The sequence below is a fragment of the Hemiscyllium ocellatum genome, chromosome 15 (genome assembly GCF_020745735.1).
Source record: "Hemiscyllium ocellatum isolate sHemOce1 chromosome 15, sHemOce1.pat.X.cur, whole genome shotgun sequence".
In the NCBI taxonomy this organism is placed as follows: Eukaryota; Metazoa; Chordata; class Chondrichthyes; order Orectolobiformes; family Hemiscylliidae; genus Hemiscyllium; species Hemiscyllium ocellatum.
Window position 1 is genome coordinate 31865939 of NC_083415.1, and position 18663 is coordinate 31884601.

An 18663-nucleotide genomic window follows, 5' to 3' on the forward strand; every position below is an offset into this window, starting at 1 on the left:
GGCAATCTCCCAGTGTCTGTGGGGATTTCCTCCGGGTGCTTCGGTTTCCTCCCACAATCCAAAGATTTGTAGGTTAGGTGAATTGGCCATTTTAATTTCCCATAGTGTTCAATGATGTGTAGGTTGAGTGCAATATTCTGGGGTAAATGTAGATTAGTAGGGGATTGGGTCTGGGTGGGTTACTCTTCGGAGGGTCGGTGTGGGCTTGTTGGGCCAAAGGGCCTATTTCCATACTGTAGGGGTTCTACGATTCTTCCTCCCACAGTATCAGATACTTAGACACTTACCAGTAAGAAGGATTAAAAGCAGTGGATATACCAAAGGTATCTCAGATTGTTCCAATAAACATGACCGCAATCTATTTTGCGCTGACTGAGGTGAGTTTCATCATAAATACCAGATATTTTTAAAAAATCCTCTAAAGTGCAATTTCAGAAAAGAAGCTGGGACATTGACTGTTTGTTGCATGTTAACTCCAGGGAAAATGGCAAGAGCAGAACCGGAACTAAGGTTCTGTTTTTTTAGATTAAATTAGATTGCTTGCAATGTGGAAACAGGCCCTTCGGCACAACAAATCACATTGACCCTCCGAAGAGCAACCCACCCAGACCAGTTCCCCTACATTTACCCCTTCACCTAACACTACGGGCAATTTAGCATGGCCAATTCGCTTAACTGATACATCTTTGGACTGTGGGAGGAAACCGGAGCACCCAGAGGAAACCCACGCAGACATGGGGAGAATGTGTAAACTCCACACAGTTGCCCGAGGTGGGAATTGAATCCAGGTCTCTGGTGCTGTGAGGCAGTAGTGCTAACCACTGTGCCATTGTGCCACCCAGTTTGTTTATCTGATTAAAGTTTTTGACATTGTCATGAGAATCTCTGAAAAATCTTGGCAACATGGCAGTACTGAAAATTTGTCATTATGTACAATGGTTCCAAAGTGGCAATTTCTCCAATTTGTTGAATAGTAGGTTATTTTGTGATCTTTTTTGACTCGCAAAGCATGAAAAGTGGCAGTGGCTCCTGTCTTGTTAAGCCTAATGTTCTCTATCATGCCCTCTGAAGCAACCTACTGTTAGGGAAATAGAATCCACATTAGGTATCATACAGATGGCAAAATCTCCAATTTGAGGAGAAGAGTATGAGGCTTTCTCCCAAGTTGGAGAGGTCAATTACTAGGGGACACAGGTTTAAGGTGCAAAGGGGTAACTTTAAAAGAAATGTGCGAGGTAAGGTTTTCACACAAAGGGTGGTGAGCACCTGGAATGTGCTGCTAGAGGAGGTGGTGGAATCAGACACACCTGAACGAATATGTGAATAGGAAGGGAATAGTGAGATACGGATCCTGTAAGTGAAGGCTATTTTAGTATGGAAGGGCAAAATTTGGCAGCACAGGCTTGGAGCACCGAAGGGCCTGTTCCTGGGATCTGTTTGAGAGTACAGGCAAAAATCAAAATGCTGAAGCTATGGTCATGACTGCAGTGTCATGATGAGTGAAAATCTTTATCAGATCAAGAAATGCGACGTACCATCTACTGCTTCTTATTGGCATATGATAACTTTGTACTCACTGTCAGCATCGAAAAAACTGAAGTCATGTACCAAACTGCCCCACAAAGCACTATGAAGTCAATTATTATTGTGAATGGTCAAACATTTGAAGCAGTGAACAAATGTATTGACTTCACAGTACCCTCCTAGAAGTAGTTCTCATTGTTGACAAATTCAATAAATTAAAACTAAGATGAGCTTTGTCTATTACAAAATATCAGACTGTATGATAGGGAAGAGGAATTATTCTCTCAGCAAATGGCAAGATGTACAGAGTGATCATCCTTCCTTTTATACTTGTAAGACATGGACTGAATATTCTAGGCACCACTTTTTCATGACCTGCTTGCAGAGACTACTCAAGATTAATTGGTAAACCCTATGTTCCTAATATGGCAATTCTCTCCTTGACTCATCTGGCTAGGATAAAAACTTAGCTCAAAGGATTCTGTAACGATGATCAGTTCATGTTACCAGAATACCTGATGAGCACTTACCAAAATTATCTTCGGTGATGAGCAAAGGTTGGTCGAGTGTTTCAAAAATCTTGCTAAAAGTGTTAGCATCCAAGAGTGAGTAGGATGGCAGCAGAGCGGGATGGTGGTGGAGTAGGTTGCTTCAGCCAGAGCTTGTTCGCACCATCCATTTCTTTCTTATTATTTCTTTTTTTCTCTGTGATATTTTTCTCTTTCTTCTTGGTAACATCCTGAACTCCTGACCTCAGTGTGGATTCGAACTCTCAGCCTCTGTGTGGGCCTGGTGAGGCATCCTATCAGCCTAGTATAGTGGCAATCGGCCCACTAGGCGATATCTCGGCTCAGCTTGGCCGACTCTTGGCCTGGCGTGGTAGTCTCTTGGCCTGGTGCGGTTGTCCCTTGCCTCAGCATTTCAATCACCCAACCTGGCATGGTGGTCTTTCAGTAGCCCTTGGCAGACATTTGGCCCCACGTGGCATCAGCAAGGACTACCAGTCTCAAAGTAATTCCAGAAGTGGTCTCCCAACCTTGAGAGCCTCAAGGGGAACCCTGTTGCAATCTGAAGTCGAGGCCTGGTGCAGACTCTAGGCTAGGTGCCAGTGTGGACTGGGTTGGAAGGACAGTTATTCTGAACTTTTTTATTTCTCTCTCTTTTCTAATTTACTCATATGATCTGTAACGCTGAGCTTCTTTAATTTCTTAATTTTTTAAACATTTTTTCTCCTAAAGACTCTATGCTTAGGTACCTTATAATAATAAAGCTAATTCAATTTAATTCAACATCCCCATCTCCCACCTCTGAGATGTGAGAGAACCTCACACAGTTGAAACCACAACTCCTACCATTGAGAGGAAGAAGAGCAGCATATGCAAGGGGATATCACCACCAGCAATTCCCCCCTCCAAGTCACACATTATCCTGATGTGGAATCATGCTGCTGTTCCTGACTATATAGGAATCCAAATCCTGGAACTTCTTTCCTAGCAACACTGAGTTTACCATCTCCACATGAACTGTAGCAGTTCAAGTAGCCAGCTCCCATTACATTATCTTACATAATGATGTGTATCTATTGTGTTGTGCACCATGGATGTGTATTACTTTCTTGCTATCTTTTGTTCTTTTTTTAATCAGATTTTTTTAAGTTACAAATGTAATATCGAAACTATTTGGTATGTATTTGGAGACATTTGGTGACTAACTGCAAATTTGAGGCATATGTTCATAAGGCTGCACAGATTGAAGTATTGCACTATATCACTTCCTGTTTTGAGTACAAGCCTGCATCGATCAGTTCAAAGTCAGGTGTAGATAGGACTGGTAAACTGCATAATAAAAGTTTCTAGTCTAATCCATATCAAATCCAATCGCTTAGCAACACTTAATTATTTTTGTCATCCTGCCATTACACCTGGTCTCAGTGAAACTACCAAATTAATGTTGATTTACAAGCAGTTTTCCTGAGCAAATAGGAATATTATAATCTGAATTGAGACAGCCCAAATTCATATTTCTGGAGCATTATCAAACGGAGAAATGCAAAAATTTTAAACCCAAGCCCCCCCCCCCCCCCCAACCCTACCCCTATGATCAACATAAATACCACCTTTCTCAGCTACTTGCTCAGCTACAAAGGGTCACTGGATTTAAGAAGTTAACATCACCTCTCTCTCCACAGATTATGCCAGACCAGCTGTGTTTCTCCAGCACTTTGTTTGTCTTTCAGATTTCCAGCATCCTTAGTTCTTTGCTTTTATTTAGGTGAGTTCTTGGATTCCTATAGTATTGTTTTCCCTCAGCCAGCACTGCAAAAAACAGATTACCCAAGTATTTAAGAGCTGGCTGCTTCTGTGATCTTGTGACATATGAATTGCTTTGTGTATTTCCCTATGACTCCATGGTGACCACACTTCAAAGTGAATGATAATTGACTGTCGAGCAATTTAGGGTATTTGACATCACAAAAGGCATTATATGAATGCAAGTTCTTAATACTTCAGAAATGGCATCGTTATCAAATGAGCAGTGCAGATGTTGATCAAAAGAAGGATCCATTCTGTTCTGGTTCATTGCAGACATTTCTGTATCTTTTCTTGTTTGTTATTTTACCAGGAGGCTTTTAAGAATGGCATCCATCGAACTGTACATGCAGGTGAAGTTGGACCTTCTACAGTGGTCAAAGAGGTGAGGCAGTTTACGTAGTTATTTCATTCCTTTTTTTTGATATCTTAAATCAATTTGAACTTTGAATCCTTATGCAAAATGGTACTGACAGCAAATCGTAGTCTTTATTAACCATCAAATCAGCTTTTCTTTGAGAAGTGATGGAGTATTTGTTTCACAGAAGAGGCCTACTGTGTCTGGTTCTCTGTAACAACAATTCTCTTGGTGTCATTAGTGCATGCGTGTTTTCATAGCACATTTATCAGATATCAGCCATAATCCAGTTCTCTTTTTGAATGCCATGGTTGAGTTTGTCACCATCATACTGTTGGTGCATTCCAGATCCTAACCGTTCCATGCATATGAAAAGGTTTCCTTTGTGTTGCTTTTCGTTCTTTTGCCAGTTACCTTAAATCTCTGCTTTCTGGTTCTTGAATGGTTTCTTCCTATCTATATTTTGTTTAGATTAGATTCTGCTCAGACTCTTCATGATTTTTGAATACTTATATTTTTATCACAATTGTCTCCTCTCCTGGGGAAAAAGTTCTAGCATCTCCAGTATATCTTCGTAACTGTTTCCAGGGATGAAAAATCTATCTCTTTCTTGTGTACTTTTTTTTTGCACTCTCTCTAATGCCTCTAGCTTTTACCAGAAGTATATCAACCAGAATTGGATGCAGTGATCAGATTGAGTGCAAACCAGTATTTTCTGAATTTTTATAATAACACATTTTATTCTTTACGCCCTGTCTATAAAGTCAAAGATGCTACATTCCTTATTTATTGCACTCTTAACCTCTCTTGTCACCTTCAAGGATTTGTGCACATATACCACTAGGCCCCCCCTACTCCTGCACCCCTTTTAGAATTGGACCTTTTACCCTTTGTTTGATTTGAACGTATGAAATAGGAATAGATGTCAACCAATCAAGCCTACTCCACCATTCAAGCAGATCATAGTTATCTGTTTGTCTTTCAACTTGGACATTCCCATCTATCCCTGATAACCTTTGATTCCTTTTCCTGACAAGAATCTAGTTGCCTCTGCCTTAAAAAAAATTAATGAGCCCGCTTCCACTGCCGTCTGAGGTAGAGAATTCCAAATTCACACAGCATGATAGAGATAAATGATTTTCAATATCTGTCCTAAAAGGGCAGCAAACCATTCAGACTTTTTACACTTCAGTCAAGTCTTTCCTTTTCTAAACTCCAATGGAAACAATCCTAGCCAGCCTAACCTCTCTTCAAAGTTAAAAATCACACAACACCAGGTTATAGTCCAACAGGTTTAATTGGAAGCACACTAACTTTGTGTGATTTTTAACGTTGTACACCCCAGTCCAACACCAGCATCTCCAAATCATAACCTCTCTTCATCTGTCAATCCACTTATTCTTGGTATTGATCCAATAAGCCACCTTTGGGCCACCTCCAATGCATTTGAGATGTCATTCTCACCAATGTTCTGTATAACTGAAGTAATAGCATCCTTATTTCTATGACTGTCTATACTCTTTGTATAGTCACCTGACACATCTTTATTAAATTGCATCTGTCACTTGTCCACCCATTCTATCAATCTGTTGATGTCCTTTGAAGTTTCACACTTTGAAGTTCATAATACTTTCAAATTTCAAAACTGCCAGATGACATGAAATTTTGCCCCCTACACCAAGGTCTAGGTCATAAATATATAGAATCCCTACAGTGTGGAAACAGGCCATTCAGCCCATCAAGTCCACACTGCCACTCTGAAGAGCAGCTCTCCAGACCCTGTTCTCTACCCAATCCCTGTAACCCTGCATTTCCCATAGCTAATCCACCTAACCTGCAAATCTTTGGACTGTGGAGGAAACCAGAACACCTGAAGGAAACCCACACAGACATGAGGAGAATGTGCAAACTCCACACAGACAGTCAACTAAGGGTGGAATTGAATGTGGGACCCTGGCACTGTGAGGGAGCAATGTTAACCACTGAGCCACTGTGCTGCCCTGCTAAGTATACATCAAGAATAGAAAGGATCCTCACACAGATTCTGGTGAAACCCCTTTGTAAACATTCCTTTAGTCCAGAAATCTCAGTTCACTGTTTCCTGATGCTCAACCAATTTCTTATTCATGTTACTACTGTCACTTTTATTCTCTGAACTCTAACTTTGATCTCAAGTCTGTTGCTTCGTACTTAATGAAATGCCTTTTGGAGTCTATATACACCAAATCAACATGATAATTCTCCTCAACCATCTCTGTTACCTCACCCAAAAGCTCAAGAAAGTTAAACAGAATTTCCCAGTCACAAATCTGTGATGGCTTTCCTTAATTAACTGTTGCTTGCATTTGTGATTATTCATTTTATTGTGCATTGTCATTTTTAAAAAGGTTCCCCACCTCCAAGCTTATGATTATTGATATCGCTTGTTCTCAGTATCATTTTATAGTGGTCAAAAATATTGGCCTTAACATTCATTATGGCTCTTTCTTGAATTGCCTAATGTCATTGAAGTGGGCAGCAACAGGCTATCTACTTGATATAAATGATTGTAACATTGTGCTAGGCAAAGCTGAGGTGGCTAGCCTGAGTTGAGCAGAATGTGCTAATAGTGTGGTGGGGCCAGACTGCTTTTCTTAAAGGCAGTCTATCCCTTAAAAGGCTGGCTGGCACTCGCTGAAAGTAGAGACTGCATAATCAGTGAATCAGGACATGTAAGAGCTCTAATGTTCACAGATGTGGAGCTAAAGGTCTTGTTCCTGCCAGCTGGGTGGCTGGAAATACATTAGCTTAAATTTGAGAACTAGAAAGGCCCGGAAGGTGGTCAGGGAAGCCAAAGCAACTGTTCCTGAGGATACGCCTGTAGTGCCACAAGAAATGTATTGATCTGATGTGGGTTTTCAAGGTCAGTGAGTGCATCTTCAAAGGACCTCACACACATGATAACACCAAATCCTCAAGCTCATTGCACTGTATAGCTATCAATCAGTTATCAGAACTCCCTGACAATCTGGACTTCAGATCTTATACTTTTTACATCCTTATTCCAGTGATGACAGACTCCTATCTGCTTTTTCCAATATTTCCAGCTATTGCAGGCACATCATCCAAATACAATGTTAGAGAATTGCTGACATTCTGTCTTCCTCCTTACAGAGCAATGTTATCATAGCTGCCAGAAATCAGGGAAGCCTGGTTGAGAGGATCTGGATGCATGCATCTCTTTCGCCCTGTGGAGGAGGTGGTTGTCCACACTGTTTGCTGCAACATGGCCTGTCATACCCAGTGTCACTGAGAAACTTGAGAATGATCGTATATTTCTGTCAAATGACAACATTTGGCCGATCCTTATCCTGTTTTCTGGCATAAAGTGCAAGCTGTTCATGGTGCGACCATGGATCTCTTGTTTTTCCAGGAAAAAGAGCACATGAGCGAAAGAGAGAATGAGAGAAAGAGAGAGAGAATACAATACCGGTGGAGAAGCATCTCCATCATTTCATCTGTCACTTGCAACTACCAGTTTAGATACTGGCACTGCAGACTTGTCTAGATTTGGAGATCTGCACTTGTGAATTGCTAGGAGTGGGTGGGCTGCAGCCAAACAAGAGGGAAAGGTTAGTGTGTGTCTTAAAGATGACTTATACCACAGGGTGCTCCGTTGATGATTTTACCAGTCAGCATGCTGGAGAATGCTGAAAAGCGTACTGACCAAGATGCTGAATGCTTTGGTTGACCTGCCAGACAGTCTCCTGTCAGTGTCAAGAAGCATAGAGACTTCTGGCTCGAAATTGGAAGAAAGAAAAAGGGGGAATCTCTTCTGTTATAATTTCTGTGCCATCTCCTTGTCATGTGCCTCAGATACTGTGACTGCAGCACCCTTATGAAGATACTTTGTAAAAGGCAGTGCTGGAAGGAGAGCATGTATTTTCAGGTTCATATTACTTACTGAAAGCTTGAAATTATACCTCTTGCTGCTGGCTTCCACCAACTTAATTATTATCTTATATGTAATTATTGTGATTTATTTGTCAATAGGCTGTCGATGTTTTGAAAGCTGAACGAATTGGACATGGGTATCACACAATTGACGATTTTTGTCTTTACAAGCGTTTGTTGAAACTGAATATACATTTTGAGGTAAGCAGCTCCTGGAGATATTTTGAACATTTATTTTTTTTCTGTAAATATTTTGATGACAGAATTATTGAATCTTTTTCCACTCAAAAGGTCAGGATCTTCTGCATGTTTGTTAATAGGCCATATATTTCTGTCTGCTGAAGATGTGACAGGTTTTAGTTAATGATTTGTTTCTTTTTTAGATATGCCCCTGGTCTAGCTATCTCACTGGAGCTTGTGACCCAGATTTAATGAAGCATCCAGCTATTAGGTAAATAGAAGTCTATCTGTTGAGCCTGAGATGTGGTTAAAGTATTCCTGGGTAATGGATTTTTAAAAAAATCATATTAGTATATATTAGTATTTGAAGAGTAGTTGCTTTTTCAGTAAACTCAGCTATTGTCACAATATTTCATTTGTTAAAATTTCCTACTATTTGTTCATTTTTGTATAGCAAACCAGAGGTTAGTAGCATTGAGTGTTAACATTTTAAATTCCAGTACTGTGCATCAAGGATGATGTAAATTTGCATCATGTTTGAGATTAGCCTACCCGCAACCAAGGTGGAAAACTGTTAAAGAATTCAAATGGATGGTCTCAGGATCTACTGGTGAATGTGCCCACATTGTTAGATGTTAAGAATGTGGGAATTTGGAGATAAACTGAATAGAACATGAGATTCTTCCAAAAAATTACCCGCCTTTAAGTTTCTTAAAATCACTAATCAGAATAGATAGGTGTGTGCCTATGGCTGGGGTTTGTGTAGACTTCCAGAAAATGTTTCATAAGAATCTGCTCAAGTCATCAGCAAAACAAAAATGCATCAAATTGAAAAGAGCTGGAAATTGATTTGGGCATGGTGACCAAGAGGAGCATTAAAGAGAATGTTCTCTGATTGACAGACAATAACAATTACCATTGCCTAGTATTTCCTTAAACTTAAAAGTTTCAAATTGGTAGGTTTAATATATTATATATCATAATTTCCCTGTTGTGGGCAGTGCCAGAATAAAAGAACATATATTAAAATTACAACCATACCATTCAAGAGTGATGTCAGGAAGAAAACTTTCATGCAAAAGTTTAAAAGAAATGTGGACAGTCCCACTGAAAAGGCACCAATTGCTGGATCACCTGAAACGTTCAAGATTGAGTTTTATAGATTTAAGTGGCTGAAAGTGGGTAAATGGAATTGAGCTGGAGGTCAGCCATGGTGTAGTTAAATGGGACGTGGATTTGAGTAGTCGAAGGTTTACTGCCGTTAAAATATTCTTAACTTTTTAAAGCACATTTGTGCTCTGGAAGCCAAAGGAAAAAGTTGTATGTGCACTGATGAAATTGGAAAATATAAGTACGGTACTGAGGTACATGTCCAAGTTTAGTCAATGATGTAGAAATACAACAAAACTCTGCACAATAATTTATTGAGACAGAATTTCCACAGGGTAGTAGTCATGGGCGATTTCAACTTCCCAAATATTGATTGGAAGCTCTTTAGATCAAGTAGATTGGACGGGGTGGTGTTTGTGCAGTGTGTCCAGGAAGCTTTTCTAACTCTGTATATAGATTGTCTGACCAGAGGGGAGGCCATATTGGATTTGGTACTTGGTAATGAACCAAGACAAGTGATGGGCTTGTTAGTGGCTGAGCATTTTGGTGATGGTGATCACAATGCTGTGACTTTCACCTTGGTTATGGAGAGAGAGATAGGTGCGTGCAACAGGGTAGGTTTTACAATTGGGGGAAGGGTAAATACGATGCTGCAAGACAGGATCTGAGGAGCATAAGTTGGGAGCATAGGCTGTCAGGGAAGGATGTCATTGAAATGTGGAACTTTTTCAAGGAACAGATACGACGTGTCCTTGATATGTATGTACCTGTCAGGCAGGAAAGAGATGGTCATGTGAGGGAACCTTGGTTGACGAGGGAGGTTGAATGTCTAGTAAAGAAGAAGAAGGAGGCTTGCATAAGGTTAAGGAAACAAGGTTCAGACAGAGCGTTGGAGGGGTACAGGATAGCCAGGAGGGAGCTGAGGAAAGGGATTAGGAGAGCTAAGAGAGGGCATGAAAACTCTTTGGCGGGTAGGATCAAGGATAACCCCAAGGCCTTTTATGTTTATGTGAGAAACATGAGAATGATGAGAACAAGGGTAGGTCAGATCAAGGACAGTAGTGGGAGACTGTGTATTGAGTCGGAAGAGATAGGAGAGGTCTTGAATGAGTACTTTTCTTCAGTATTTGCAAATGAGAGGGACCATATTGTTGAAGAGGAGAGTATGAAACGGACTGCTAAGCTAGAGGGGATACTTGTTAGGAAGGAAGATGTGTTGGGCATTTTGAAAAACCTGAGGATAGACCAGTTCCCCAGGCCTGACGGGATATATCCTAGGAATATGTGGGAATTGCAGAGCTGTTGGCAATGATCTTTTGTCTTCACTGTCAACGGGAGTGGTACCAGGGAGAGTGGGACTGTTCAAAAAAGGGAATAGGGATAACCCTGGGAATTACAGGCCAGTTAGTCTTACTTTGGTGGTAGGCAAAATAATGGAAAGGGTACTGAAGGATAAATTCAGGAGTATCTGGAAAGACACTGCTTGATTAGGGACAGCCAGCACGGATTTGTGAGGAGTAGGTCTTGCCTTACAAGTCTTATTGAATTATTTGAGGAGGTGACCAAGCATGTGGATGAGGGTAGAGTAGTGGATGTAGTGTACATGGATTTTAGTAAGGCATTTGGTAAGGTTCCCCATGGTAGGCTTATGCGGAAAATCGGGAGGCATGGGATAGTGGAAAATTTGGCCAGTTGGATAGAGAACTGGCTAACCGGTCGAAGTCAGAGAGTGGTGGTAGATGGTAAATATTGAGCCTGGAGCCCAGTTACAAGTGGAGTTCTGCAGGGGTCAGTTCTGGGTCCTCTGCTGTTTATAATTTTTATTAATGACTTGGAAGAGGGAGTCGAAGGGTGGGTCAGTAAATTTGCAGACGATATGAAGATTGGTGGAGTTGTGGATAGTGAGGAGGGCTGTTGTCAGCTGCAAAGGGACTTAGATATGATGCAGAGCTGTGCTGAGGAGTGGCAGATGGAGTTCAACCCTGTCAAGTGTGAGGTTGTCCATTTTGGAAGGACAAATAAGAATGCGGAATACAGGATTAACGGTACGGTTCTTAGTAAGGTGGATGAACAGAGGGATCTTAGGGTCTATGTTCATAGCTCTTTGAAAGTTGCCACTCAGGTGGATAGAGCTTGTAAGAAGGCCAATGGTGTATTAGCATTCATTAGGAGAGGGATTGAATTCAAGAGTCGTGAGGTGATGTTGCAGCTGTATAGGACCTTGGTAAGGCCACATTTGGAGTACTGTGTGCAGTTCCGGTCACCTCACTGTGGAAAGATGTGGAAGCTTTGGAGGGGATGCAGAGATTTACCAGGATGTTGCCTGGAATGGAGAATAGGTTGTACGAGGATAGGTTGAGAGTGCTAGGTCTTTTCTTATTGAAACGGCGAAGAATGAGGGGTGACTTGATCGAGGCTTATGAGATGATCAGGGGAATAGATAGAGTAGACAGTCAGAGACTGTTTCCCCGGGTACAACAGAGTGTTACAAGGGGACATAAATTTAAGGTGAAGGGTGGAGGTATGGGGGGGGGGGGGGCGATGCCAGGGGTAGGTTCTTTATCCATAGAGTGGTGGGGGCATGGAATGTGCTGCCTGTGGGAGTGGCAGAGTCAGAATCATTGGTGACCTTTAAGCGGCAATTGGATTGGTACATGGACAGGTGCTTAAGCTAGGACAAATGTTCGGCACAACATTGTAGGCCGAAGGGCCTGTTCTGTGCTGTATTGTTCTATGTTTTAGAATTAATCAGTGGCTTCATAGTAAAGCACATTCTGGGTAAGAATGGACAAAACATGACAGTATTTTATATTGAATTTGAGGGGGAAAGCCAAAGCCAATGTTGTTAACTTAAGTAAAGGCAATTACAAAGGCAGGAAAATAGAGTTGGCTAAAATGGGCTGGGAAAATAGATCACAATATAAGACATTAGGGAAGGAGGGACAAACATATAAGAGGTATTTCATAATTCACAACAAAGCTCAATATCATTAAGAAAGATGAACCATCCATAGCTAACTAAGGAGGTTGAGGGTGATATCTGACAGAAAAAGAAGATATACAGTTCTGCAATAACTAGTAGTAATCCAGAAGATTGGAACATATTTTGAGACCAGCAAAAGATTGCAGGACCTGATCAGGTGTACCCTAGAACTGTGTGGGAAGCTAGAGAAGTGATTGCTGGGCCTCTTACTGAGATATTTGTATCATCGATAGTCACAGGTGAGGTGCTGGAAGACTGGAGGTTGGCTGACGTGGTGCCACTATTTAAGAAATGTGGTAAGGACAAGCCAGGGAACTATAGACCGGTGAGCCTGACATCGTTGGTGGGCAAGTTGTTGGAGGGAATCCTGAGGGACAAGATGAGCATGTATTTGGAAAGGCAAGGACTGATTAGGAACAGTCAACATGGCTTTATGTGTGCGAAATCATGTCTCACAAACTTGATTGAATTTTTTGAAGAAGTAACAAAGAGGATTGATGAGGGCAGAATGGTAGATGTGATCTATATGGACTTCAGTAAGGCATTCTACAAGATTCCCCATAGGAGACTGGATCTCATGAAATACAGGGAGAACTAGCCATTTGGATAAAGAACTGGCTCAAAGGTAGAAGACTGAGTGGTGGGGGAGGATTGTTTTTCAGAATAGAGGCCTGTGACCAGTGGAGTGCCACGAGGATCAGTGCTGGGTCCACTACTTTTCACAATTTATGTAAATTATTTGGATATGATCTAAAGACGTATAGTTAGTAAGTTTGCAGATGACACAAATTAGAGATGTAGTGGACAGCAAAGAAGGTTACCTCAGATTACAATGGGATCTTGATCAGGTGGGCCAATGGGCTTAGATGTGACAGATGGAGTTTAATTTCGATAAATGCGAGGTGCTGCATTTTGGGAAAGCAAATCTTAGCAGTACTTATACACTTAATGGTAAGGTCCTAGAGAGTGTTGCTGAGCAAAGAGACCTCGGAGTGCAGGTTCATAGCTCCTTGAAAGTAGAGCCACAAGTAGATAGGATAGTAAAGAAGGCGTATGGTATGTTTTCCTTTTTTGGTCAGCGTAATGAGTACAGGAGTTTGGAGATCATGTTGTGGCTATACAGGACATCGGTTAGGCCACTGTTGGAATATTGTGTGCAATTCAGGTCTCCTTCCTATCGGAAAGATGTTGTGAAACTTGAAAGGGTTCAGAAAAGATTTACAAGAACGTTGCCAGGGTTGGAGGATTTGAGCTATAGGAAGAGGCTGAACAGGTTAGGGCTGTTTTCCCTGGAGCGTCGGAGGCTGAGGGGTGACCTTCTAGAAGTTTATAAAAACATGAGGGCCATGGATAGGATAAATAGACAAAGTCTTTTTCCTGCAGTTGGGGAGTACAGAACTAGAGGGCATAGGTTTAAGGTAAGAGGGGAAAGATATAAAAGAGACCTAAGGGGCAACTCTTTCATGCAGAAAGTGGTATATGTATGTAATAAGCTGCCAGAGGAAGTGATGGAGGCTGGTATAATTGCAATCTTTAAGAGACATTTGGATGGGTATATGAACAAGAAAGGTTTGGAGGGATATGGGTCAGGTGATGGCAGGTGGGACTAGATTGGGTGGGGATATTTGGTTGGCATGGACAGGTTGGACCAAAAGGTCTGTTTCCATGCTGTACATAAGACCATAAGACATAGGAGTGGAAGTAAGGCCATTCGGCCCATCGAGTCCACTCCGCCATTCAATCATGGCTGATGGACATTTCAACTCCACTTTCCAGCATTCTCCCGTAGCCCTTAATTCCTTGTGACATCAAGAATTCTCTGAATACTTACAAAAAAGGGAGAAAATAGAATATGAGAAAAAACTAGCAAGAAATATAAAATGGACAACAAAATCTTCTACAAGTATATGAAAAGGAGAAGAATAGCTAATTGTCATTCTCTTCGATCATGAAGCTGGGAAATTGATAATGGAAATCAAGAAAATAAATAATTGAATAAATAATTTATGTTTGACTTCCCAATTGAAGATACAGAAAACATCAAGTGAATGGTAGGAAATAAAGGTTTTTTTTGGGGGGGGGGTAAGAAATTAAAACAATCACCATCATGAGGGAAAAAGCACTGTGAAAACTAATGGGAGTGAAAGGCCCCTGCAGTTGGACGCCTACTTTCTGGAGCCTGAAAAGAAGTTGGTGCATTATTTGTAACTTTCCAGAACTCTCCAGATTCTTGAAATTCCCAAGAAATTGGAAAACTGCAAATGTATTCAAGAGAAAATGAAGGAAACCTGGAAGCTTTGGTGCATTCTAGGCTGTGTTTGTTGCCATTGCAACCTCCAGGTTTACTTTCACTACCTATACAGTGAAAGTGTCTGTGTCACTGCCAATGATGTCAAAGGCTTGTGTAATGACTTGCACAAAATAATTTTTTAATGCTTGTACCAGTAACTTTTTGTATTTTAAATGTAAGGGACATTCTAAAATGAGTGATTTCATGCAATACCAATCCATGCTTTAGATTTGTTTAGTGTAGCAGCCTGGTGACCTTGAAACAAATTACGAAACATTGAGGACCTGTCAGAAAAAGCTTTCACTGTGTAATCCATCACCTCACTTGTTGTCAATTCTCTGATTGAAGCAGTGAGCCAGACAGTCAGTGGGAACAATAAATGAGGCAGAGAATGGGGAGGAGTGCAGTGAAGGAAATAGCAGACATTTAAGTGAGAATGATTGGGGCAGTGAAGAAGAAAAAGAGTTGTGTGATGAGGAGAGTAGACGATGGAGCAGGCAGTGGATCAGTGAGCAATGAATGGCATGTCAAAGAAGGGGCAGCAACAATGGTTTACCACAATGACATCAATTATATCAACTTGCTTTTCCAATGTGTTAGCACATGGTACAATGGTCAGTTTAACATCTGTCATTGGGAAACCCATAAATACATTATGAGGAGATAGTAACAAGACATTTAGGATGTCATACCACAACAAGGCAGCTTCAACATGGATTTGTGAAAGGGAGATAATGTTCGGTAAAGTTTTTTCGAGTATTTATGTATGTATTACCCCCTTAGAATATAAAAAGAAGATAGTGTCGACCCTGACATTATAAAAAATTTTTTAAATCAAGTGCCAGGCATTGCATTCCATATGTAACTTGATTGCTCAAACTACTCAACTTTAAGCAAAACACATTTTATTTTGACATTAAAGTTAAAATACAGACAAAATAAAAATAAAACAATTAGCTTAACTGTAATGCTATCGAAATGCTTAACAAAATAATAGATATATTAATTACTACTAATTAACTTCCAATATAGTAACATCCCATAAATACCCCCTTGGCAAAGGCAAATCCAGTAAAATAGATTATCTCAATTATAGCAGCAAGAAGAGAACCCCAGCTTTTCGCTGTAACAGAAAGAGGAATAAGAGCTTCTACATTCAGCTTCAAGCTCCCAGAAACTGCAGAAGCTAAAATTAAAAATCCTGGTTCTGTGTGAGCTTGACCCCACCCGTTCAGGATGCTTCTATTGCTCCAACTTTTGAAAAAAAAGGCCTCACAAGCTGATTTACCTTTATTGGCTTTGAATATTTACACAAATCAGGTGTTTATTTAGGTATAAGAAGTAATTCAATTCATAATTGGAATATTGGATTTTATTATAAAGGTGATTGAGTAAATAAGTAGTGAAGTCTTGCTACAGCTGTACAGGCTACAGTGAAATGCTGCTGTGTATAGTCTTTCTGTCCATACTACTGAACACTTGAGCTGAAAGCAGTTCAGTAAGAGTTCACCAGACTGTTTCTCGGAATGAAGGTTGTCTGATGAGGTAGGTTTAGGTGGGTTGGGCTGTTCCCGTTGGAGCTTAGAATAAGAGATGAGCATATTGAAACATAAGGTTCTGTGGGTATGGTCTCTCTCATGGGGGCTTCTAGAGCTAGAGGCACTGAAAATTAGATGTCTCCCATTTAAGATGGAGATGAGAAGAATGTGAAGATTTTTGGTCTTGAAATTCTCTTACACAGAGAGAATGGAGAATGAGTTTTTGAAGATATTCAAGGCTGAGTTAAACAGATGTTTGATTGATAAGAGAGTTAAGAGTATGGAGTGCAGACAGAGCAATGAATTTAAGACCACAATCTGATCATCCATGATCTTTTCAGATAGTTGTGCATGACTATGGGCTGAAATGTATAGCTGTGTTCCTATTGTTTACATTCTTATGATTTCAAAATATGACAAAGTAATTTATGAAGCATTCACAGCTGGCTGTGGTTATAAAAAAGGCTGGAAGGAGAGGTAGAACTGATGACCTATGGGGCAAAGTTGTAGTGATGCACTTTGGGAAGAATAACAGGAAGGCAGAGTACTGGGTCAATGGAAAGATTCTTGGTAACGTGGATGTGCAGAGGAATCTTGGAGTCCATGTACATAGATGCCTGAGAGTTGCCACCCAGGTGGATAGTGCTGTTAAGAAGGCATATGGTGTGTTAGGTTTCATTCGTAGAGGGATTGAGTTCCGGAACCGCACTATCATGCTACAACTATACAAAACGCTGGTGCGGCCACACCTGGAATATTGTGTACAGTTCTGGTCCCCATATTTTGGGAAGGATGTGGAAGCATTTGAAAAGGTGCAGAGGAGATTTACCAGGATGTTGCCTGGTCTGGAGGGAAGGTCTTATGAGGAAAGGCTGAGAGACTTGAACCTGTTCTCATTGGCAAGAAGAAGGCTAAGAGGGGATTTGATACAAGATGATCAGAGGATTAGATAAGGCAGACAGTGAAAGTCTTTTTCCTAGGATGATGATGTCAGCTTGTATGAGGGGGGCATAACTACAACTTGAGGGATGATTGATTTAATACAGATGTCAGAGGCAGGTTCTTCATGCAAAGAGTGGTAAGGGCATGGAATGCCCTACCTGCTAATGTAGTCAACTCAGCCACATTAGGGAGATTTAAACAATCCTTAGATAAGCACATGGAACATTTTGGGATAGTGTAAGGGGACAAGCTGAGAATAGTTCACAGGTCGCAACATCAGGGGCCAAAGGGCCTGTCCTGCACTGTATTGTTCGATGTTCTATAACATGATTCCATTGTATTCACAGTGCAAATGTGTCATATGTGACATTCTGTGAATGTTAAGTTTTTGATCCTTCTAACATTTATATATTCACAGGTTTAGAAAGGACAAAGCAAATTATTCTCTGAATACTGATGATCCATTGATATTCAAATCTACACTAGATAAGGATTATTGTGTTGTCTCAAAATACATGGGTTTCACAGAAGATGATTTCATGGAAGCGGTAAGTCAATGCTGCACTTCTAGCCCATAAATTAAATATAATCTGTTTTCTGCTTAGCTTCCTAGCAAATGCATTTTCCTAGTTTAAAAATGCATATTACTTCATAGTGAAATTTATTGTGTTTATAAAGGACTAGGTTACGAGTTTCTAAAATGTAACCATTAAATTTATAAGTCAACTTAATGTTGCGGTATATTTATTTTCTTGAATTTTATAAGATCATGAGGAATTTTGACAGGTTAGAAGTGGGAGATTTGGAGGAGAATCTAGAAGCAGCAGTTCCATTTAATAATAGTTGGTCACTTATTAAGACAGAGAAAAGGAGAATTTCTTTTGCAGAGGTGCATGAATCTTTAGAACTCTCATTCTCAAAAGGCAGTAGAAGCAGAGTCCCTGAACATATTTTAAGGAAGAAGTTGATAGATTCTTAAGTACGGAAGTGAAAGATTATTAGGGATAGGTGGGAACATGGAGGAATCAAATCAATCATGAACTTATGGATTGGAGAGTAATCTTGAGTGGCTGAGTGTCCTGATTTTCCTCCTACTTCTTATGCTCGTATGTAACTGGTTGTTTAATGTGGACTTAAATTCACTGTGGCCTAAAAGAAAACTACTAACAGTGTAGGATTTAGATCAATGGTGCTGAACCCAATTTCTGTGGTGATTCTCATCCAACATCCAAATTGTCTTAGTTAATAAGATGGGTTATTGCATGATAGCAATAAGTACAGTTTGCATCATTCGTTTACATATTTGTAAGGATTTAGATGGTCCTTTTATTGTCGATATGCAGCAAAATGCTTGCAAGTACTAAAATTGTTTCTGCTATTTAACCTCCATGTCCTATAAATACAAAGCGCAGTAACATATGCCATGCCAGAGTATTTTAAATTGCTTGCAGATAAGCTATCATATTGAAATGCCTTACTATACATTAAAAAAATTG

At 40.4% G+C, this 18663-nt stretch overlaps 1 protein-coding gene across 2 annotated transcripts in view; it reads left to right on the top strand.

Annotated features, from left to right (window-relative positions):
* The window catches only part of LOC132822737 (adenosine deaminase-like), a 63045-nt gene that overhangs the window by 38090 nt on the left and 6292 nt on the right, over positions 1–18663 (top strand). For both annotated transcript variants that reach the window (XM_060836022.1, XM_060836021.1), the window contains 4 exons: positions 4147–4218; positions 8224–8325; positions 8508–8575; positions 17586–17715. In XM_060836022.1, coding sequence (XP_060692005.1) covers positions 4147–4218; positions 8224–8325; positions 8508–8575; positions 17586–17715 — 372 coding nt within the window. The remainder of the gene's footprint in view (positions 1–4146; positions 4219–8223; positions 8326–8507; positions 8576–17585; positions 17716–18663) is intronic.